This window comes from Doryrhamphus excisus, linkage group LG14 (genome assembly GCF_037039965.1).
Source record: "Doryrhamphus excisus strain RoL-2023G ecotype Guam linkage group LG14, RoL_Dexc_Guam_v1.1, whole genome shotgun sequence".
Classification (NCBI taxonomy): domain Eukaryota; kingdom Metazoa; phylum Chordata; class Actinopteri; order Syngnathiformes; family Syngnathidae; genus Doryrhamphus; species Doryrhamphus excisus.
The window spans coordinates 1,203,178-1,229,171 of record NC_136370.1 but is presented as its reverse complement, the minus strand read 5'-3'; the positions used below and the strand labels follow the sequence as shown (position 1 = coordinate 1,229,171).

Here is a 25,994-nt window from a genome sequence, read left to right as displayed (position 1 = left end):
GCTCAACATGATGAATGAAAGGATTTTTTCATAATTGCGTTTACATTTCCCGCATGCTGCCGTGGCCGAGCCCCCGGTCTTCGGAGCGCCGGAATACTTGCAGTCCGTGAAGAGTCCTGGCATGTCGGCAAGGTGCTCGGTTGCTAAGGCTTTAGTAGCTCCTGATTTACGGCTCCACCTGTCCCGTCCTCTGTCAGCACCCCGTCCCACAATAAAGGGCCCCCGTGCTAACCTTAGCTGGGGAGATTACTGGACTGGAGGCGTGAACATTTCACCTGCCAATCATTTTTAGACTGACAGACTGGGGAAACATTGAGGTCAAGAAATATTGTATATATTATATATTATATATATATTCTATTCATATTAGTGTACCAAACCTTGGTGCCCAGCACGCTCCGTCTTCTAGTCGCTCACCACGGTGGTACACATCTCTGGGGGGACTTGGAGGGACCAAGATCCACTTAGTACGTTTGACTCCTCCTCTATTTGCTACTGTTACTACATGCATGTATTCATAGTACTGTTACTACATGCATGTATTCATAGTACTGTTACTACATGCATGTATTCATAGTACTGTTACTACATACATGTATTCATAGTACTGTTACTACATACATGTATTCATACTGTTACTACATACATGTATTCATACTGTTACTACATACATGTATTCATACTGTTACTACATACATGTATTCATACTGTTACTACATACATGTATTCATAGTATTCATACATACAGGTATTCACACAGTTACTACATGTAGTCATACAGTTACTACATACATGTATTCTTTGAGTTACATACATCTATTCATACAGTTACTACATGTATTCATACAGTTATATACATGTATTCATACTGTTACATACATGGATTCATGCAGTTACTACATACATGTATTCATCCAGTTACTACATGTATTCATCCAGTTACTACATACATGTATTCATACAGTTACTACATGTATTCATACAGTTATATACATGTATTCATACTGTTACATACATGGATTCATGCAGTTACTACATACATGTATTCATCCAGTTACTACATGTATTCATCCAGTTACTACATACATGTATTCATACAGTTACTACATATATGTATTCATACTGTTACTACATACATGTATTCATACTGTTACTACATACATGTATTCATCCAGTTACTACATACATGTATTCATACAGTTACTACATATATGTATTCATACTGTTACTACATACATGTATTCATCCAGTTACTACATACATGTATTCATACAGTTACTACATATATGTATTCATACTGTTACTACATACATGTATTCATACTGTTACTACATACATGTATTCATACAGAAACAAACATGATGACATAATTTATGACGTTATTATGATAACATTATCTTATAGTGGACTCCTGCGTGCTCCGACGAAGGAGCTGGATGCTCCCAGATGTTCCAAGCATTCATGGCAGGTTGGGATGGAAGCTTCCCGATGATTCATCTGTGTCACGGTTCTCAGGAGAGACACTCATCTCGCTCCGCATGCTTCTGTCATCCTTAGCGGCAGTTCCTGCCACGAGGAACCCGGTCAGCCCCGAGCGACCTTTGGAGAAAGCATGTGGGTGAGGAAGTGGTTATATTCAATCATGAAAAAAACAGTCGCTGGGGTTGACCCACAAGACAGGAAACAAATGTCATATCCTCGCTTCTCTTCTTCCTGTGGGCGTTTCTCTTATTTCTGCTCCTCAACCCCACACCAAGACAAGCAGAGCATGTCATGGCTCCATCACACCTTGGCAACCTTAGCCTGGGGGCTACATCCCACCCTACCTGGAACACAAGCACAGGCTCTGCAATTTGGCCGTCGTGATCAGGCGGTGATCAGGTGATGAGCAGGTGGTGATCAGGCGATGATCAGACGGTGATCAGGCGGTGATCAGGTGATGATCAGACGATGATCAGGTGGTGATCAGGTGGTGATCAGGCGATGAGCAGGTGGTGATCAGGCAGTGATCAGGTGGTGATCAGGCGATGATCAGGTGGTGATGAGGTGGTGATCAGGCGATGATCAAGTGATGATGAGGTGGTGATCAGGCGATGATCAGGTGGTGATCAGGCGATGATCAGGCGGTGATCAGGCGATGATCAGGTGGTGATCAGGCGATGATCAGGCGGTGATCAGGCGATGATCAGGTGGTGATCAGGCGATGATCAGGCGGTGATCAGGCGATGATCAGGTGATGATCAGGTGGTGATCAGGCGATGATCAGGCGATGATCAGGTGATGATCAGGTGGTGATCAGGCGATGATCAAACGATGATCAGGCGGTGATCAGGTGGTGATCAGGCGATGAGCAGGTGGTGATCAGGCGGTGATCAGGTGGTGATCAGGCGATGAGCAGGTGGTGATCAGGCGGTGATCAGGTGGTGATCAGGCGATGATCAGGTGGTGATGAGGTAGTGATCAGGTGATGATCAGGTGATGATGAGGTGGTGATCAGGCGATGATCAGGTGGTGATCAGGCGATGATCAGGCGATGATCAGGCGATGATCAGGTGATGATCAGGTAGTGATCAGGTAGTGATCAGGCGATGATCAGGTGGTGATCAGGCGGTGATCAGGTGGTGATCAGGCGATGAGCAGGTGGTGATCATGCGATGATCAGGAGGTGATCAGGTGGTGATCATGCGATGATCAGGAGGTGATCAGGTGGTGATCAGGCGGTGATCAGGTGATGATCAGGCGATGATCAGGCGGTGATCAGGTGGTGATCAGGCGATGAGCAGGTGGTCATCAGGCGATGATCAGGCGGTGATCAGGTGGTGATCAGGCGATGAGCAGGTGGTCATCAGGCGATGATCAGGCGGTGATCGGGGGGGAATCAGGTGGTGATCAGGTGGTGATCAGGTGATGATCAGGCAATGATCAGAGGGTGATCAGGCAATGATCAGGTGGTGATCACGTGGTGATCAGGCGATAACAAGCCAAAACAGATATTGAAACCCGCAGTCAATCAAAGATCCAGACTTGTGAACATGATCCGGTGGATCCTGGTGGATCTTCGGATTGGTCTCAGTTGTCACAGCCAGAAACTGTCTTCCTGCCGCTGCTGCTTGGATGGTCAAGGTGGTCAAGGCCTCACGGCCAGACTGCAATGGCGGGCGGCGCCGCCCCAGGAAGACCAACGAGGCCAGTGAGAAGAAAGAGGAGAAGGACGAGTCCATGATGACTCCATGATGACTCCATGGTGACTCCATGATGACTCCATGATGACTCCATCTGAACGGCTGGGCCGTGTGGTGACTTCAATGACTCGGAGTTTATACGTCAGCGTTAATGTGATCCATTTTACAACCCAAGGTCTACGTGTCACATCCTGACACCCTCACAACGGGATCCTGATCCTGCACAGCAGCTGCAGTCAGCGACCCACAACAAGCGAGGTAGAGCGCTGACATCAGCTCCTCGTAAAGACACCAGCGCTTGTATTGTAAATACGGCGCCAGGTGTCGGATGAAGGAGTCTACTCCTACGTGTGTCCCCCACGTGGGAAAGAAACACAGCTTGGTGGTGCTGGCTGTAAAACACTGCAGCACTTCCTTGTTCATCAACTGAGGATTTATTTTTACACGAACGTGAACTGAAGCGTCATGGCGGTCGGACATATTGAGTTTGGCTTTCTTAACGCCGTTCCAGAAGTCGTGGCATAGAATCGAATAAAAGACACGTGTGTGATGCATTCAACAACATCAGGAATTTCATAACCGCTGGATGGAGTAGGAGTAGTTGGGACCTTTTTAACGTCTTCTTACTGAGTTTAGAAACAAGAATTTAGTTTTTGTTTAGAAGATACTCTAAGATACTCATGAGTTTTAAAGATCATCACCTCCACGGCGTTCCTCCTTCCCGGCCCAGCTGACCTCCATCAAACGACACATGAGCGTCCTGGTGTTTACCTCCAATCAACGCATACTTTTGGTTCTTCTCAGCAAGCTGGTCTTCATCACAGAGTGCTAACACCGTCTGTGTTTCAGCTATTTGGACCTAAGTGCATTATGGGAAATCTGGAAGAAGAAGATGAAATAATGAATACAAAGAAAAAGCAAAACATTCAAACTAACAATACCGTATATGTACATACAGTACATACAGTACTCTGTGACCTTTTAGCACAAGTACACCATGAAATGGATTTGAATGTGCATACGTATCTCCATGAGATCTCCAGGATGTCCCGCCATGATTGTGTTTGGTGTGTCAGGGCCAGTTCACACATTCTTCTCCATGGAATCAGTTGATGTTCTATTTATATCCAGGAGCATTTTTGGGAGCCATAAATTGTCATGTGACCTCCAAAAAGTGTCACTTTCCTGATGCTGTACACGGTGAGTTCAGGGACAGTGCGGCAGCCGTTGTTTCCTTCCCAAAGGCATCCCTCACTGCTGCTTTCCTTTCTCGCATACGTGGGCGGGTGGATCACCTGGCATGAAATATTCCTCTCGGAATATCAACATGGGGCTTGATATTCCGATGACTGGAACTTCATTTAGCGTCATCCCCGACTGGCGTGTTTCCACCTCAATTTGAAGATCTATGACAAGCACACATTTCACAGAACGTCTTTGTTAGCATCCTATTAGCGTCCTTAGACATGGAAACAACAACAGAAGTCAGCTCCGCCCACAGATTTGTAGACCAATGAATGGGCCAAAAATGGCAACCAGAAACTCGTTAGTGGTCCTCAATAAGATGAAGAACATCTGAGTCAACACAACAATGACAACAGGCTCTCCAAGCATCCACTTGACTGGCATGGATGGATGGATGGATGGATGGACGATGGATGGACAGATGGATGGATGGATTGGTGGATGGATGGATGAATGGATAGATAGATGGACAGATGGATGAATGGATGGATGGATGACAGATGGATGAATGGATGGATGGATGGACAAAAGGATGAATGGATGGATGGATGGACAGACAGATGGATGAATGGATGGATGGATGACAGATGAATGGATGGATGGATGGATGGATGAATGGATGGACGATGGATGGATGGAGAGATGGATGGATGGACGGATGGACAGATGGATGGATTGGTGGATGGATGGATGAATGGATAGATGGATGGAGAGATGGATAGATGGATGGACAGATGGACAGATGGATGGATTGGTGGATGGACAGAAGGATGAATGGATGGATGGATGGACAGAGATGGATGAATGGATGGATGGATGACAGATGGATGGATGGATGGATGGATGGATGGATGGATGGACGAATGGATGGACGGATGGATGGATGGATGGATGGATGGACAGATGGATGGATGGATGAGTGGATGGATGAATGGATGGATGGACAGATGGTTGGATGGACGGATGGTTGGATGGACAGACAGATGGATGGATGGATGGACGGATGGACAGATGGATGGACAGAAGGATGAATGGATGGATGGACAGACGAATGGATGGACGGATGGATGGATGGATGGATGGATGGACGGATGGACAGACGGATGGATGGATGGGTGGATGGATGGATGAATGGATGGATGTATGATGGATGGACAGATGGTTGGATGGATGGATGGATGATGGGTGGATGAATGGACAGATGGACAGATAGACAGACGGATGGATGGACGGATGGATGGATGGATGGGTGGATGGATGAATGGATGGATGGATGATGGATGGACAGATGGACAGATGGACAGATAGACAGACGGATGGATGAATGGATGGATGGACAGATGGACGGATGGTTGGATGGATGGATGGATGGACAGACGGATGGATGGATGGACAGACGGATGGATGGATGGGTGGATGGATGAATGGATGGATGATGGATGGACAGATGGTTGGATGGATGGATGGATGGGTGGATGGATGAATGGATGGATGATGGATGGACAGATGGTTGGATGGATGGACGGACGGACGGACAGATGGATAGATGCCATCATTTAACACCAACTTGGATGGTCCCAGCACATCTACTGGGAGGCTCCCGGTCGTCAAACCAAATCAGGGTTGGGGTTGGGGGGGGGGGCAGCCTGTACTGTCCAAGGTATGGAGGTGAATTATTGTGCTGTGTGAGTATTTTGTGTCAATAATGTCGATATTTTTCGATATTGTAAGCAATTTGATTATTTTCTTGCAGCTTTTATGGATCCACTTGGTTTGCCAGAGTCACCTAAAGATAGCTTGCTAAAGATAGCTTGGCCCATATAATTTGCCTGTAATTAATTTCCGCCCCCCCCCCCCCCCCTTTCCATCCAGTGCATGACGTAAATCACTGGAGCCATTAGGGGACAAATTGTGGTTGTTTTCCTGCTGCTTGGAAAGGGAAATGATAGGACAGCAAACGGGCTTGGCACCATTTTGTAATGATTCATGGCCAGGGAATCGACCAATGGGAGCGCCCGGTCGTATTCTCTTCTACTGTCAACTGGAGTTTTATGATCAAGTCTATAATGTCCCCATGTAGGATCAGACGCCCCCTCTATGCTGTACTACCAACCAGTAATAGTAATAATAAGGTACTTCGGGTACTTGGGTACTTGATCACGAACATCAGAAGAGTCGGCCTGACGCTAATGAAGAGCAAAAAGTCAAACTAAAGAGAAGAAAAGAGATTCTTGTGTTGGAACTCCAGAACGTGAAGACCACGAAGACCACCTGAACTCACCTCATCCACCTTCTGATGATGCAGCTTGGGGACTTTCAGCATCTTGCTCAAGGACACTTCAACATGGTCTCCGGGTGCTGGGAACTTCCACTCCATCATCTCGCCGTAAATAAAGGTCATTCCAAGGACAGATGAGCTCCATGGTCCTTGATTCTGGTATCTGTTGTGACAAAGGGAGGAGAGGATGCAGATAAGTCGAAGAATAAAGTTGAAGGAAGCAGGAAGTTCATCCAAGTTGCAGCAGGAGCATTTCTTGGTCATCTCAAGCATAACTTGACAATTATCAATTGTTTGTCTGTACAAAGAGCAAGTCTTTGACCAGAAGACTGTGGAACACGGATGCCTTACCCAAGTCCGGTACGCTCCGGTTCTCATGGACACAAACATATGAGAGCGTCATATGCTTTGACCCCCACCTCGGCCCTGGAAAGCCCCCCGTCTGGAGTTATAAAAACACATTTCTTGCATTTACATTATTTTGCTATGGGAAAAATGTATTTGCTTAGAGTACGTTTTGGTTAGAGTCGACCCTTCTGGAACAGATTAATGATGCTAACCAAGGTTCCATTCATTTAAAAAGGCCATGAACACAGTTGACACAAAAGCTTTGTTCTTTTTTAAAGTTCTTTGTTCAGTTTTTTGTTCTTTTCTTGTACCCCAAATGAACTCAATTGTGGTACCAAAGCGGGAGGTACCAAGCCGTGTTCACTGCGGACTGTTCCACCTGGTACGTGGGTGTTGATGGTGTTGCTGGTGAAAATTAGATCAGGCTGGTCTCTCTGAACCGTGGCGGGCTAAACTCTTACTGTGGCCATCTGATTAGCTTGCAATTACGGCGATTACAGGACGGGCTTTCATGTTTAGTCAGCTGACGGTCGGGGTGACCGCAGGGCATCAGTTTAGACCTGGTTCTCCTTTCATAGCCGGCAAGAGTCCTTAGCTCAGCTGAGCTCAGGAAAGAAAAATGTTAACAAATTGCTTGGATGCTATCTGTTGATGAGCGTTAGCCGGGCGCTTAGAACGGCTTTAAATAGCTCAGAGACTTGTGACATCATGTTGACACAACAGCAGCTCAAAGACAGACATGGGGGGGCGGGGGCGGGGGGGTGAGTGTGTCGTACAGCTGAAGGACGCCGAGTGATGGCTGAGGTGGAACGTCGACTGTCAAAGTTGGTTTCCTCCTTTTCTTGGATTTCAGAACCAACTTCCCCACAGAAACCAGCATGGGGTTCGCCACAGGAATCCTTGCAGGGTCCCAGGAATTCTGTGTCACTGACTGCCTTTCAACAGGAAACGTGGGTCAGTCGTACGGCTGATAGGTAGCCTATCAATGCTGGTCTATGGATCACATGACATGGTACTAGTGGTCAGTGCTTTCACACACCACAAACACGAGTATGACAACCACTATTGCGGTACTTGGACTACATGGACCTGTCAGGGTCAGTCACTGGAGTGTACTGGGGTTTTTCTACTGAACAGGGACTCTGTTGGTCTGTGTTGGTTTGTTTTGGTCTGTGTTGGTCTCTGTTGGTCTGTGTTGGGTTGTTTTGGTCTGTGTTGGTCTGTGTTGGTCTGTGTTGGTCTGTGTTGGTCTCTGTTAACCCGTTGACTTCCATTGCAAAGGAAAGCAGGTATCTGTAGTTGCTGGACCAATGGCGTTCCCCTTCCCTAGTACCGATGATGTCATCAACGCCTGCAAAAAAAGACATCTCGGTGTCCCTCGATGGTCTGCAGGCTAGATGTGTGTGCTTGGACGTTCATCGTCTCAGCCCTGCTGGTCCAAGGCCCAAGTTAGGAACCAGCCAAACCCCAAATCTAAATCAGTCTTCGAAGCTTCCATTCTGCCGCCAGTGGGCAGGACCAAACAAAAGTGGTTGGAAACCCCAAGGAGGAAAACCCGGTGCTGAAGCAGCACTTCTTCTGGTGGCTCCTAAAAGAAAGGTCCGTCCAAGGAGCTCACCTTGTGGTTTGCTTAATGAAATGATTATTTCCACTTGGACTTTGCAGGGAGTCCAGAAATCTAACATCTTCTTGGTGTCAACGTCGGAAACCTTAACATCTTCTCTGTGTCAAGGTTTCCAACCTTAACATCTTCTTGGTGTCAACGTTGGAAACCTTAACATCTTCTTGGTGTCAAGGTTTCCAACCTTAACATCTTCTTGGTGTCAAGGTTTCCAACTTTAACATCTTCTCTGTGTCAAAGTTTCCAACCTTAACATCTTCTTGGTGTCAACGTTGGAAACCTTAACATCTTCTCTGTGTCAAGGTTTTCAACCTTAACATCTTCTTGGTGTCAAGGTTTCCAACCTTAACATCTTCTTGGTGTCAAGGTTTCCAACCATAACATCTTCTGGGTGTCAAGGTTGGAAACCTTAACATCTTCTCGGTGTCAAGGTTTTCAACCTTAACATCTTCTGGTGTCAAGGTTTCCACCCTTAACATCTTCTTGGTGTCAAGGTTTCCAACCTTAACATCTTCTTGGTGTCAAGGTTTCCAACCTTAACATCTTCTTGGTGTCAAGGTTTTGGACCTTAACATCTTCTTGGTGTCAAGGTTTCCAACCTTAACATCTTCTTGGTGTCAAGGTTTCCAACGTTAACATCTTCTTGGTGTCAAGGTTTCCAACGTTAACATCTTCTGGGTGTCAAGGTTTCCAACTTTAACATCTTCTGGTGTCAAGGTTTCCAACCTTTACATCTTCTTGGTGTCAAGGTTTCCAACCTTAACATCTTCTGGTGTCAAGGTTTCCAACCTTTACATCTTCTTGGTGTTCAGGTGTCCAACCTTAACATCTTCTTGGTGTCAAGGTTTCCAACTTTAACATCTTCTTGGTGTCAAGGTTTCCAACCTTTACATCTTCTTGGTGTCAAGGTTGGAAACCTTAACATCTTCTCGGTGTCAAGGTTTCCAACCTTTACATCTTCTTGGTGTTCAGGTGTCCAACCTTAACATCTTCTTGGTGTCAAGGTTTCCAACTTTAACATCTTCTGGGTGTCAAGGTTTCCAACCTTAACATCTTCTTGGTGTCAAGGTTTCCAACCTTAACATCTTCTTGGTGTCAAGGTTTCCAACCTTAACAGCTTCTTGGTGTCAAGGTTTCCAACCTTAACATCTTCTTGGTGTCAAGGTTTCCAACCATAACATCTTCTTGGTGTCAAGGTTTCCAACCTTAACATCTTCTTGGTGTCAAGGTTTCCAACCATAACATCTTCTTGGTGTGGATGTAGAGCCCATGAAAGACGATGATTGCCAAACGGGTCCCCAGGCTACCTGCAATAGGGTTCGGGTATTGCCGGCTAGGACAGGAACACCAGACGGAGAACCGGCACTGAGCAAAAAGGAGTCTGCTGGGATGCAGACCAGGACACTCAGGTCTTTACCTGAACATCGTGGAAGTGATGCGTCCGGCAGATGTTTCAGCTCACCTTCCTCCACGTATTGCGTTTAATAGCGCTCTGCTTCCAAGAGTAAAACCTCAAACCAAACCAAAGACGCTTCTAATTTGTCATCGTGATGCCGGCACCGGGCCGACCAAGCCGGAGTGCATGTGGTACATTGTCGGTGGTGGGAAACCTGTGGTTCCTGGGAGGACGACACCAAAGACTTTTAATAAGTACTTGTGTATCTGTTTGCATGTGCTAGTAGTTTGTGTGAGTACCACATGCGGGGTGACTCATCCTTCGCCGAGGCAGATGGCGTTTACGGTCCTGCGTTGGTCATGTGGGCTTCCATGACTAACAGCGAGCGGCGTAACGGCGGTGGAGGGAAGGATCCACTAATAGTACCACAGCTTTTGGATACAGTCGTGATACAGTTCCAAAAAAGTACCGATGCCTTTGTCGGCTAATTGGTCTAAATGATGCGTTTTCTACTTTGGCCCCTAGGGGTCGGCGCTCGGTGAGACAGGCACCAGACTCGTCAGTCAGGTTCCCCAGGGAACACATCTACTGGGACACCACGTTTTAACCAGCTCACACCTTCTAATCAAATGATAGCTCTTGTTTCCAAGGTGTGTCCTGCTGCTGAAGGTTCACACAAGGATACCAGACTCATCTTGGATTTCATCCACGGAGTAAATGGGATGAATGTCAGCAATACGTTCGTAAGAAAAGAAAGTTCAGTGAACGACTAATTAGAGATGAGTGAAATAACCGCAACAACCACAAGGCGTGGCTGAGGAACATCGAACATGAAAGCATTGTGCCGACATCCAACAAGACCTTAGTCTTCTGTGCCGCTGCAGAAGAAAGGTCCAACTCCATCATTAGTTGGACCTTTGTCATAACTTTAATAACGCAACAAACCAACACAGCACAAACGAAGAAGGAACATAATTCATAATTAAATCTTTAATATCTCCAAAAGTATGACTGCACAAACACAGCACAAACAATTGGGACTATTTTGCTTTCATTGGAATCAAAATTGTAATAAAAACACCAATGTTCATTTGATTTGCACAACATGGCGCAAACAAATAAGTACAAAGTACAAAAATACTTTTATTTCACTCAAAAAGTACGACAACATAAACACTCATGTTGTTTGCACAAAACAGCACAAACAAACACAAACAAAACTATTTTGGTTTCATTTGCAGCAAATTTGGTGGCCGGGTGAAGTTTGATTTTGCCTATGAAGTTATTATGTTACATATATGTTATTATGTTATATATATGTTATTAAGTTATATATCTGTTATTATGTTATATATATGTTATTATGTTATATATATGTTATTATGTTATATATATGTTATTATGTTATATATATGTTATTATGTTATATATATGTTATTATGTTATATATATGTTATTAAGTTAAATATAGTATGTTATAAGTATATGTTATTGGCTCAAAACAACACACTCAAATGGGAATATTTGTTGTGCATGAGTTGGGGGGGGGCATCCAGTGGCCCCTGTTTGGGGGCAATCATTGGTCCCTGTTGGAGCAGGCGTCCAGTGGCCCCTGTCGGGGGGCAATCATTGGTCCCTGTTGGAGCAGGCGTCCAGTGACCCCTGTTGGGGGGGCATCCAGTGGCCCCTGTTTGGGGGCAATCATTGGTCCCTGTTGGAGCAGGCGTCCAGTGACCCCTGTTGGGGGGGCATCCAGTGGCCCCTGTTTGGGGGCAATCATTGGTCCCTGTTGGAGCAGGCGTCCAGTGGCCCCTGTTGGGGGGCAATCATTGGTCCCTGTTGGAGCAGGCGTCCAGTGGCCCCTGTTGGGGGGCAATTATTGGTCCCTGTTGGAGCAGGCATCCAGTGGCCCCTGTTGGGGGGCAATTATTGGCCCCTGTTGGAGCAGGCGTCCAGTGGCCCCTGTTGGAGCAGGCGTCCAGTGGCCCTTGTTGGGGGGCAATCATTGGCCCCTGTTGGAGCAGGCGTCCAGTGGCCCCTGTTGGAGCAGGCGTCCAGTGGCCCCTGTTGGGGGGGCATCCAGTGGCCCCTGTTGGAGCAGGCATCCAGTGGCCCCTGTTGGGGGTCATCCAGTGGCCCCTGTTAGAGCAGGCATCCAGTGGCCCCTGTTGGGGGGCAATTATTGGCCCCTGTTGGAGCAGGCGTCCAGTGGCCCCTGTTGGAGCAGGCGTCCAGTGGCCCCTGTTGGAGCAGGCATCCAGTGGCCCTTGTTGGGGGGCAATCATTGGCCCCTGTTGGAGCAGGCGTCCAGTGGCCCCTGTTGGGGGGCAATTATTGGGCCCTGTTGGAGCAGGCGTCCAGTGGCCCCTGTTGGGGGGCATCCATTGGCCCCTGTTGGGGGGGCATCCAGTGGCCTCTGTTGGAGCAGGCATCCAGTGGCCCCTGTTGGGGGACATCCAGTGGCCCCTGTTGGAGCAGGCGTCCAGTGGGCCCTGTTGGGGGGGCATCTATTGGTTCCCTTTGGGGGGGCATCCATTGGGCCCCATTGGGGGGGGCATCCACCGGCCCCCGTTGGGGGGCATCCAGTGGCCCCTGTTGGGGGGACATCCAGTGGCCCCCGTTGGAGCAGGCGTCCAGTGGCCCTTGTTGGGGGGCATCCAGTAGCCCCTGTTGGGGGACATCCAGTGGCCCCCGTTGGAGCAGGCATGCATCTCTTGGTTGGGATGTTCAGTTATCTCCAGCCTAGCTGGGCAGCCTAGAGAGAACGGAAGCTCCAAATGATGTAGAAGAACATTTATTGACTCATCCGAGTTCACGTGGTGTCTTCTCTCTTCTAGCAGCTGTTCTTTGTAATAACACGGCAGCAAAGTTGTAATTTAGACTTTAAAAGCCGCACGGGCTTGATAGTGTGGTAGGAGAGGAAAATATGGAAAATTAATTGAAGGCTTTCATAACAGGTGCCTCCTGTTCCACGAAGTCTGGAAGCAGTCAGCACATGTGGTTTTGCTAACGCGGATCCGAGCCCCAGTATAGCATTAATGGCTGTGGAATAGGTGGTGCAGTCGCTAATATATCGTAGCCACGCTCTCGTTGGCGTAGTTGAAGGTCAAGCGGAGGCAGCAGGCCGCTTCTCTTACGATGCCCACGTCCACTGCAGGCCAGTGGGAGACACTGGGACACCTCCCCATCCATCCGTCTCCAAATGTTCTCCATCGGATTTACATCAGGGATTCTTTTCCATTTCCCAGGAAAACAATCAAAGAAAGCTTTTATCCAAAATGCACAACTTTGCAGATCCACACAAATCACGGCAGAGCAGTCGGCAAAGATCATGCATCAGTCCAAACTCGGTTTAAGGGACTCCCAGAAGCCGGGTTCGTGTTACCTGGACGCTGACAAAACCATCTTCAAAGACAACATGCGGTATGGGAAACCAGTCTAAGGGATCAGCAACCCACACGGATCGGTCTAGGGTTGCTCCTCCGCCATGTTAAGAAGTGATGTCATCATGGCGAGTAAAAGTGGATGTAGTAGCAAGATACATTGCCATTTTGAAGCCTTCCACTGTCTCTCGAGCAAGGCACACTAATTCTGTCAAAACATAAACCTGGCCAACCCAACCAAGATCAGAACTTTGGAGAGAAAAGTAGTCAGAGATTTGAACGAGAACTCAGGGAACCTGACCCGGCTTCCACTGGACTAGATGTTTTACACAAGACCATCATGAGGGCTCTTCGTTATGGTAGACTTGTGTGTTTGTGTCTGCTTCAACACATCCATCCTGGTGTTTTACCTCCAGGCTTCCAATCCTTCTAACGTCTCTCATTTGTCTTAAGCTGCAAGACTGACTTCATCAATGGTGCCTTTTGTTGCTAATGTGACAACGTCATTCGGTACACAACCCAAGACTGCCATTTGTTTGGAAAAGTCATCATGGTATTGGTAATGGTAATGGTAATGGTAATGGTCATTGTAATGGCAATGGCAATGGTAATGGTAATGGCATGGCTATGGTCATGATAATGCCATTTGTTTGGAAAAGTCATCATGGTATTGGTAATTGTAATTGTAATTGTAATTGTAATGGCATGGCATGGCCATGGTCATGATCCCAGTAATGGTAATTGTAATGGTAATGGTAATGGAATGGCCATGGTCATGATCCCGGTAATGGTAATTGTAATGTAATGGTAATTGTAATGGTAATGGTAATGTAATGGTAATTGTAATGGTAATGGTAATGGTAATGGTAATGGTAATGGTAATGGTAATGGAATGGCCATGGTCATGATCCCGGTAATGGTAATGGTAATGGTAATGGTAATGGTAATGGTAATGGTAATGGTAATGGTAATGGTAATGGCATGGCCATGGTCATGATCCCAGTAATGGTAATGGTAATTGTAATGGTAACGGCAATGGTAATGGTAATTGTAATGGTAATGGTAATGGTAATGGTAATGGTAATGGTAATGGTAATGGTAATTGTAATGGTAATGGTCATGGTAATGGTAATGGTCATGATCACGGTCATGATCCCGGTAATGGTAATTGTAATGGTAATGGTAATCTATCCAATCACGGACCAGCATGACCTATTCATTCATATCTTTGGAGAAAACCAAGGGACAACATTTGAATTGGTTTAGGATTTTTGCTAATTGCATAGACGTGTTTGGACGTGTGTATGTAGGCATGTATGTATGTAGGTACGTATGTAGGCATGTATGTATGTAGGTACGTATGTAGGCATGTATGTAGGCATGTATGTAGGCATGTATGTGGGTACGTATGTAGGCATGTATGTAGGCATGTATGTATGCATGTAAGTAGGCATGTATGTAAGCATGTATGTAAGCATGTATGTAGGTACGTATGTAGGCATGTATGTAGGCATGTATGTAAGCATGTATGTAGGCATGTATGTAGGCATGTATGTAGGCATGTATGTAAGCATGTATGTAGGCATGTATGTAGGCATGTATGTAAACATGTATGTAGGCATGTATGTATGTAGGTACGTATGTAGGCATGTATGTAGGCATGTATGTAGGCATGTATGTAGGCATGTATGTAGGCATGTATGTAGGTACATATGTAGGCGTCTCTTCTTCCATAACTTCTGCCATAACTATAGCTGGATATTTCAGCATGGTTCCAGAAAGAACTGCTTGGGTTTTCGGGTTTTCTTTTAAGCAAAATCCTTGAATTGGGATTTGTGAAGGCCTTTCCAGAAGCTGCTTCATCCATTCCAGGATCAGCATTGATGGGCGTGTGTGAACATTTGGCGTTGGTTCTCCTCCTCAACGGTCGGAGTTGCTACCTGATACCGACAGCAAGAGGTGACCAACACCTGGACAGATAAGCAGAAAAACACATGTCATGGTCACATGACACAGGTCATTTCCTCCGTTGCAATCCCAGCTGTTGCAACAGCAGATGTCCCGTTCAAATGGGCGCCATCCCGTGATTGCAATAAATATACCTTTTTGATTTGGAGGATCGTTTCAAAGAGTTCTCAGTTGGGAGAGTCACAGCTGGCCACACGGAGCCACGTAGTAATTACAAGGTTTTGCAGGACCAGCCAACTGGAGTCATGAACCTTTGCAAGCACATCACATCCTAAAAACGCCCTGACAGCGGAAGGCACATCCCAGAATCGGATCGGACGAGTGACAATCCTCTTAAGTTGTCTTTTTCAGCATGGGAATTGAACAGCCTCATCATTCCTTCATCACACACTTTGTCAGTCTCTTTCAACTCTAGTTGTGTTACTTTCGCCTTGCTGGCCCCGACTACGCACCACTGGTACGACTAACCAAGTGGTTAAATAATACCAAAATAACAATTAGATGCAAGCATGTGGGGGGTCGGGGGAGGGGGGGGGTCGGTATGGGATCAATACTACAGTTAGCAGTATCGCCCGCCCCATCACCAGTGTGTGTGCGATACAGCTGTCTATAAAACCACCAGAGGCAACTAAAGTATAATTTAGCTTAACCGGTTCTGATGTTGGTTTTTGTGATGTGTTTTCTCAGGGAGCGTATCCGTCCTGACTTTGAGATACCAACACAAGCCAGTCAAGTGAATTCCGGGACCGCTGATGTGCCGCTGGGCCACCGAGACGCAGGCAGCGAAACCACAATGAACAAAACAAATGGTCAACACGGCCGAGTTCGGTTTGCTCTTTATTGCTGATGAGGATCCCCGTGATGACCTCCAAAAAGCTCTGTGGGGCCTTCGGAGGTGGACGCCAATGTGCCTGGGGAGGGATATAAAAAGTCCTACCGCTGTCCTGAAAATAATCTACTGGTCAAAGTGCCAACATGCACAAGCCTGAGATGACTTGGGACTTGGCTTGGGACTTGACTTGGGACTTGACTTGGGACTTGGCTTGGGACTTGACTTGGGACTTGACTTGGGATTTGACTTGGGATTTGACTTGGGACTTGACTTGGGATTTGACTTGGGACTTGGCTTGGGATTTGACTTGGGATTTGACTTGGGATTTGACTTGGGATTTGACTTGGGGACTTGACTTGGGATTTGACTTGGGATTTGACTTGGGACTTGACTTGGGACTTGACTTGGGATTTTACTTGGGACTTGACTTGGGACCTGACTTGGGACCTGACTTGGGACCTGACTTGGGACCTGACTTGGGACTTGACTTGGGACTTGACTTGGGACTTGACTTGGGACTTGCTCCCACATCTGCTATTAGTAGAGCAGTATCAAAGTTTACCGGTTGGATTTTATATGCATGTTTTATGTTTTGAGTTGGGGGGGCACCACTAATAAACTTGTACAATGTACGTAAATACTCATATTTATAAATATACCAAATAAACAATACATGTTCTCCGTGCTAATGGTAGGAGGTAGATGGGGATTTTTTTAAAGTCGCCCCCCCCCCCCCCTCGAGGCAGACCAAATCACCGTTCATAGTGATGGATCGGTTCCAGACCGCAAGAAATGAATATCCGTGACAGAGGATTCCATGTTAAGAACTAGAATATTTTTGTAGTTAGAACCCGTTTCCGACTTTCTAAATATGATTGATACATACGACATGATTAGAGCCCTTCAGACATGAAATAACACCCCTATAGTCGCCTCAAATGTATTTCATCTAAATTGAAGAAAACTTTTCAAATGGAGTGGGGAAGAAGGACAAAGTAAGAGGCCACAAACTTACCACTTCCACACGGGATGAGAAGTGAGCCTCCATGGCTGGCTACATGGCTAGCTACATGGATGGGTACGGATGGGTGTCTTGTCCATGCAACATTACGGCATGCCGAGTGGCCAGGATCCAGGATGTTGACTAATCGTAGACCGTAGTCCACCACAAACCACAATCATATCGATGGAGCCATAATTGAACCGCGATTATGTGAGAAAATTGATAATTGATTAATAATGTCTTGATCAATTAATTGTTGTTGAAAGTCTGGAAAAGCTTCGGAGGTTAGATTCCCGATATTCTTGATATCTGATATGCCGATATTGTCCAACTCTCAATTTCCGATTCTGATATCAAGCGATACCAATACGGAAACCGGTTTGTGTATCATTCCATATCCTGTTTGGAAGCTAATGGATGCAGCATAGCAGTTGGCTTATGGGCGTGGCTGTAAGCAACATGCCCCCCCCATCCATATATATGGATATCTACCATAATCATCATAATAATAACAAGAATAATATATCTGTACATATAATAATGTCACCTTCACTGAATGGAATCCTTGGAATAAGCGGCAGGCCAATAAAAAGCCGCAAACTTTGGACGCCATACTTAGCAAGTCCGAGCCCCCCCCCCCCCCCCCCTGCTGTTTTGTTTTGGCCCCATGTGAGTCGTCCAGTCAGCAGACTCGCCGCCGGCCCACAGCAGTTGCTGGCTTTGCGTCCCCTAAAAATACATCAAAGGGGGCTGCAGCATTGCCGTCAATCCCACCCCGGCTTTTAACCTCAAGCCAACCATGGAGGAGGAGCTTCTGAGGGGGAGAGAAAGTGGGAGAGAGAGAGAGAGAGAGAGAGAGAGAGGAGAGAGAGAGGCTGCTTCAGGTTTCAGAAAGGCTCAAGGGCGGCTGACCTGCAGCACACATCGCAATCACTTGGGAGAGGAGCAGCAACTTCTGGGACGGAGATGACCCCTACGACTTCCCTATGAAGCAGGAACATCAGGAACGTCGGGAACATCAGGAACATCACTGACCAATGGCACAGCACAAAATGCTCATGTTTTTAACTTCGATATAGTCGCTCAGCAGAAGTCCGAAGAACTTTCATAAAGTCCTCACTTGTAGTCCAAGTCCTCCTCCTCATCTCGATGCTCTTCACCAAGAGTCCGAGTGGATACAAACATCCGTTGAGGTCTACAATGGAAGACGAGGGGGCGAGGAGCCAGAAGAACCCCCAGAAGAACGCTTCCAAGAAGCTGCAACTGCGCTGCAGAGAAGTTTCTGCTGTCACGCTGGTATTACTTCTGCTTTGCTTTGGAGTTTGCATTGGAGTTCTGGTACGGACCACCACGCTGCTGCAGTCCAGGATTGTACGTCTGGAGCAGCAGCAGATCTCGGCCTGGATGTTCTCCTTGGAGCAGGTGGAGCCTCTCCTTTTGGACAGGCTGGACCAGATCTTGGACGAGGTGAGCTTCTCTCCTGCGTGGTCTACTGCCATGGTGTACCACTCGCTTTGGGATGATCCTCCTCCTTTTGCACCTTGCTGTTTTTTGATGGTGTATTATATGGTGTACTACACAGAGCACTACATGGGGTACTTTATGGTGTACTACACGGTGTACTACATGGTGTACATGGTTTAAAACACGGTGTACTTCATGGTGTACTACACGATGTTCTTCATGGTGTAGTAAATAGTGTACTACACTGTGTACTTCATGGTGTACTACACGGTGTACTATACGATGCACTACACTCATGTACAACACGGTGTACTATACGATGCACTACATGGTGTTCTACACAGTGTACAATATGGTGTACTACATGGTGTACGACATGGTGTACTACACAGTGTACTACATGGTATACTACATGGTGTACATGGTTTACTACACGGTGTACTTCATGGTGTACTACATGATGTACTTCATGGTGTTCTTCGTGGTGTACTCATGATGTAGTACACGGTGTACTACATGGTGTACATGGTTTACTACACGGTGTACTTCATGGTGTACTTCATGGTGTAGTACACGATGTACTTCATGGTGTACTACATGGTGTTCTTCATCGTGTACTCATGTAGTACACGGTGTACTTCATGGTGTACTACATGGTGTACTTCATGGTGTACTACATGGTGTTCTTCATGGTGTACTCATGTAGTACACGGTGTACTACACTGTGTACTTCATGGTGTACTATACAATGCACTACATGGTGTACATGGTGTACTACACAGTGTACTATATGGTGTACTACATGGTGTACTACACGGTGTACTACATGGTATACTACATGGTGTACATGGTTTACTACACAGTGTACTTCATGGTGTACTAAACGATGTACTTCATGGTGTACTACATGGTGTACTATATGATGCACTACATGGTGTACTACACAGTGTACTACATGGTGTACTACATGGTGACTACATGGTGTACTACACGGTGTACTAAATAGTGTACATGGTGTACTACATGGTGTACTATTGCATAGACGTGGTGGAGTCACAGTGTAGTACACGGTGTACATGGTATACTACATGGTGTACATGGTTTACTACACGGTGTACTTCATGGTGTACTACACGATGTACTTCATGGTGTACTACATGGTGTACTTCATGGTGTACTACATGGTGTACTATATGATGCACTACATGGTGTACTACACGGTGTACTACATGGTGTACTATATGATGCACTACATGGTGTACTACACAGTGTACTACATGGTGTACTACATGGTGTACTACACGGTGTACTAAATAGTGTACATGATGTACTACATGGTGTACTATTGCATAGACGTGGTGGAGTCACGGTGTAGTACACGGTGTACATGGTATACTACATGGTGTACATGGTTTACTACACGGTGTACTTAATGGTGTACTACATGATGTACTTCATGGTGTACTACACGGTGTACTACACAGTGTACTATATGATGCACTACATGGTGTACTACATGGTGTACTACACAGTGTACTACACGGTGTACTATATGATGCACTACATGGTGTACATGGTGTACTACATGGTGTACTACATGGTGTACTAAATAGTGTACATGGTGTACTACATGGTGTACATGGTGTACTACATGGTGTACTACATGGTGTACTAAATAGTGTACATGGTGTACTACATGGTGTACTAAATAGTGTACATGGTGTACTACATGGTGTACATGGTGTTCTACATGGTGTACTATATGGTATTCTACATGGTGTATATGGAATATGTGTAAGAGGTAAGCCATGCGATGATGAAGGAGTATATACACAAAGATAGATAATAATAATCATAACTAATAATAAAAGAATAAAAAAGAAAGATGAATGAATGAATAGTAAAAAAGTAATGGAAGGTCTGATGGAATGAATGAAAGAAAAGAAGAGAGAAAAAGGAAAGAAAAAGTGTTGAAATGTTGGATAAGTAAAAAATAAGAGCAAATTAAATGAGTACAAATAAAATAAAGATTATTTAAGTGATAATGTGGCTGTGAAGGAAAACCACCACTGTGGACACCCGGGGCCAAAAGAAGGGGGAGTGAGTAAAAACTGTGTTGTAGACGATGAAAGAGACGCCCAACCTCGGGGTCCGCCATGGTGAGGGTCTCCTTCTTCTCCTTCATGTGCTGGAGACCCCAAGTTTTGTTTATCTCCCCCAGTATACATACTGGTTATTAATGGGACCAGACCAGATGTGGCCTTTCGTCGTAGCTAGTCTAAGACGCTTGGGTGTTACTTTCACACACAAGGGGGGTGGGGGGGCTCCATCGGGGCGCCGGTCAACCATTGGCTGCCTTTGGAAGCGCTTCCTTCTTCCAAAAATGGGATTTGCTGCCCCGTTGGCACGCTTTCCCCCTCAGGTGTCCAGAGAAGAAAAGATGAGCGCCCCCTTCGGTCCTGGGTCCCGCCAACAGCACCCTGAGATCATTCATGTCTCGGTTGCCAGATGTGGGTCAGGACGGTTGTTTGGACAGACTTTGTAGCACCCAGCTGTTGTTCCTGGTTCCTGTATTATAGCTGGAACCCATACCCCCCTCCCCCACCCTCGATTTAAGGGGCGCGTGTCCATCTTAGTTAAAGAAGGAATAACAATAGTTTTTAAATCCTGGTAAAGCCCAATTCCCAACACAACAGGAAGTAAATAGGAAGTACTGAGTAAATCCAAGCAGACCTGAAGTGGACTAGTTCTTCATTGTGGGTTTATTAGTACTCCACCACTTGCCCCCGTGTGACCTTTGCTTAGCCCCCTGATGTGTTCATGTTCAGTAAAATCCAACTCCAAGGTGATGCATTCAAAGACGTTGTGATGAAATGTAGTATTGGATACTGTTTACTAGCTGCCTGACATGGTACTGTAATGTTCATGATACACCACAACAACAGGCTTTTATTGCAGGTTGGAAAGATTTCACACCAAGCCCTAAAAATAAGACTTCAGAAAAACAGGAAGTACACGCAAAAACTCAACTCCCCACCTGCCCCTCAGCTCCCCAGGGAACATATTTATAGCGACACACGCTAGCACCAGTTTTATTTATGTCCTAAAGGGATTGTTTACTTTGGTTATGTCTACTCCATTGGGTCATGGTAGTCTATACGTGACTATAGGGGTGTTATTACATGTCTACAGGGCTCTAATAGTCTAAACGTGACTATAGGGGTGTTATTACATGTACACAGGGCTCTAATGATGGTAATTAGCAATCCTACTTAAACAGACGAGGTGCATACTTTGAAATCAAAGATTCCCAGATTTTTAAAGACAGGTACTGGAAGTCTTGGCAAATCCCAAATTATTTGTCTTTGGCTGAAGTGGTTTTCCATGAAAGGAGAATTCCTCTTCATCCTAAGCGTTCCAGCATCCATCTGAAGATTCGGGGCCAGAATCGAAGTATGTGGAAACAACTTCATTTTCAACCTCAATGGTGTGGTCTTCTACTTTCCTGGGGTGGGGGGGTGCGGGGGAAGGGGGGCGGGGGGGGGGTGGTCGTGCACATGTGAACACAGACCATATTTGCACTTCCTCTAAATACCTGCCATATCCTCACCATGAGCACCTTCTTCCGCCTTGGGACCCTTACGGCGGCCCAAACGTGACCCCGCTAACTTTTCCAGTCCGCCACGTCTGCTCCACGCTCGCTGAGCACGGCAAGTGCAGACGCCGGCGAAGAGCTCCAGGCGGCGTTCCGAGGTGAAGAAAAGGGAAAACACGGGTCGGATCCCCACAGACGTACCAGCCGCTAGATTGAGATGCATGACAGCCCTGCGTGGCCCCCACGTGGGGGGCCCGCTGGGACTAATGGCGCACGTGCTAATCACAAAGCCGACTCCGACTGCGTAGCTCTGCACTTCATCACCGCACAGTTGGCGATGACATAACGGCCACACATGAACGCACACGTAGGGGCGGGATTTAATGGCGCCGACTGCGAGGCTGCAGCCAAAGCAGGCGTGTTGACGGTTGTGGATATCGAACGTTGGTCAAGTACAGCGTGAAGTGAAGAAGCCGCGAAGGTAGCGTTAGCATCCGTTTGACCCGTCAATGTGGTCCAGTTCTTTTTCTTACCGTAGCCCCTCCCCCGTTTCCATGGCTTCCCTCCATCATGGCTTAGTAAAGAAGTATGAATAAATCATCCTGTTTATGGTCAAATATGGCCTAGAATTCATCACACACACATATATATATATATATATATGCTACATATATATATATATATATATATACATATACACATATACGTATATATGTACCTTTCTTTCATTACTATCATAGGTCCTATTACACACTGGTCACTTGGTGGCAGTTACTGTCATGTTGGATGGATGATTGGGTGGATGGATGGATGGATGGATGGATGGATGGGTGGATGAATGGATGGATGGGTGGATGGATGATTGGATGGATGGATGGATGGATGGATGGATGGATGGGTGGATGGGTGGATGGATGGATGGATGGGTGGATGGATGATTGGATGGATGGATGGATGGATGGATGGATGATTGGATGGATGGATGGATGGATGGATGGGTGGATGGATGGATGGATGGATGATTGGGTGGATGGATGGATGGGTGGATGGGTGGATGGATGGATGGATGGGTGGATGGATGATTGGATGGATGGATGGATGGATGGATGGGTGGATGGATGGATGGATGGATGATTGGGTGGATGGATGGATGGGTGGATGGATGGATGGATGGGTGGATGGATGGATGGATGGATGGGTGGATGGATGGATGGATGATTGGGTGGATGGATGGATGGGTGGATGGATGATTGGATGGATGGATGGATGGATGGGTGGATGGATGATTGGGTGGATGGATGGATGGGTGGATGGATGATTGGATGGATGGATGGATGATTGGGTGAATGGGTGAATGGGTGAATGGGTGAATGGGTGAATGGGTGAATGGGTGGATGGATGGATGGATGAATGGGTGAATGGGTGAATGGGTGGATGGATGGATGAGTGGGTGTATGGATGATTGGGTGGGTGGATGGATGGATGGATGGATGGATGGATGGATGATTGGGTGGATGGATGGATGGGTGGATGGATGATTGGGTGGATGGATGGATGGGTGGATGGATGATTGGGTGGATGGATGGATGGGTGGATGGGTGATTGGATGGATGGATGGATGATTGGGTGAATGGGTGAATGGGTGAATGGGTGGATGGATGGATGAATGGGTGGATGGATGATTGGGTGGGTGGATGGATGGATGGGTGGATGGATGATTGGGTGGATGGATGGATGGGTGGATGGATGATTGGGTGGATGGATGGATGGATGGATGGGTGGATGGATGGATGGATGAGTGGATGGATGGATGATTGGGTGGATGGATGATGGGTGGATGGATGGATGATTGGATGGATGGGTGGATTGATGATTGGGTGGATGGATGGATGAATGGGTGGATGGATGGATGGATGGGTGGATGGATGATTGGGTGGATGGATGCATGGATGGATGGATGGATGGATGATTGGATGGATGGATGGATGGGTAGATGGATGATTGGGTGAATGGGTGGGTGGATGGATGATTGGATGGATGGATGGGTGGATGGATGATTGGGTGAATGGGTGAATGGATGGATGGATGGATGATGGGTGGGTGGGTGGATGGATGGGTGGATGGATGGATGAATGGATGGATGGGTGAGTGGATGGATAATTCAATGGATGGATGGAAAACCTGTATTTCATAGTACTCCAAGTTAAATTTCAAGTACTACAAATCAACCCTTTTTACCACTCATGGACAAAGTACTGGCTCGTATTTTCCTTTTGGCATCTGCAAACCTCCTTTCCAAACATTCCTTACCTCCAACAAGAACCTTTTTTTTAGTTTTCATTTCTAGGAATTGCACTTGGGTGTGAACTCCTTTGATCATCTCCACAAGTGATCAAGTCCACCTCACGGCCAAATGCACTTTGACTATTTAGACTTTTTGACTTCATTGTTGTGATGACCAAACCATGGCGCCGGGGCCACTGATGTAACAGGCGGTGCCCAGAAGACTGAGTGCCCCGAGTGCTGGGAATGGCAGCCCCTCCATAATATCCCCTCCGGCACCTGTCGCCAGCCTCTAAACAGTCCGTGCTGGCATTCCTCTGCCAGGAAGCGCCGCCAGTTGGAGCGCCCGCCATACTTTGGAGAATGTACTGGGATGCTTGTGGATGCTGCTCGGGGTCAAATCACAGGCAGGAATTCGTGCACCTAATGGGGTCGAGTATCGCTCTTTGATACCCCGAAATAACGTCGGCGTAGGAGCAGGTTTTGTGTCAAGGAGCTACTGTTTGAGCTGGTCAGGTTCAGTTTGAGAACCGGGACATTCCGGCCGGCAATGGAATACTCAAAGGATTTTAATTTGTTCCCATTTATTATTCCTGAAAAAGTCATTCCTCGTGCCGTTCCGAATAGCGTATTGGGCTTGGGCTCCAGCCCTGTTGGAGATGTAGGCTCCAACCCTACTGGAGATGTAGGGTTTTACATATTGGCTTTGTTCTTTATTCTTTATTGGATATTCATCAAATGATTCCTGTCTCCTTTCCTCCCATGCAGAAGCTTGCAGAGCGACTTCCCAAGACTCGAGGAGCGAGGGAGGCCCCCTACAGCTGCCTCTGTCCGCCAGGTACGTCTGAAGAACCTCTAAAGAACTACCCTGATGAGATCCCCATCTGGCCCTGACTGCTCGGCTTTTGTTACGGTCAACAGATTGAGGGAGGTTGTTGAAGGGGTCGTGCGGATCCCCTTATTTTGGCCGCAGGGTCGTGAGTGGGGTGGAGTCTAGGGCGGGACCCGGGGTTCGATGTCAACACAAACCGGATCATGCTGCATTTGTTGCTGTGAGAAAAGGAAAATAGGCCAAATTCTTGTTCTTGGGTTTTTCTGCAGTGTTTACCGCTTTTTTTGGGGGGGGGGGGCTGCATTGCGATCGCTCCTCCACATTTCAGCATGGCTTAAATAGAAATATATGAAAGGGGCGAGGACCCACGGCTCACTAAAGAAACTAGAATCCACCCAACTGCTGACATAGACAAATATCTTCTGGGTGTAAAACCACCTGTTTCCTCCAGGTGCTAGTCATTCAGTCATCAGCTAGTGGTGTGTGTCTGTGGGGGGGCGGGGGGGGGTCTGTGTATGTTGCACTTTTGTGTTTGTAAGAAAAAGTTCACTTGCACTGTAAAAA

General features: G+C 46.7%; 1 protein-coding gene across 1 annotated transcript in view; it reads left to right on the top strand.

Moving 5' to 3' along the window:
• The first annotated feature begins 17,983 nt into the window (after positions 1-17,983).
• LOC131132032 (uncharacterized) overlaps positions 17,984-25,994 on the top strand; it is a 29,872-nt gene continuing 21,861 nt past the window's right edge. Inside the window, exons 1-2 of the mRNA XM_058077188.2 lie at positions 17,984-18,723; positions 25,367-25,436. Coding sequence (XP_057933171.2) covers positions 18,406-18,723; positions 25,367-25,436 — 388 coding nt within the window. The 5' untranslated portion in view covers positions 17,984-18,405. The remainder of the gene's footprint in view (positions 18,724-25,366; positions 25,437-25,994) is intronic.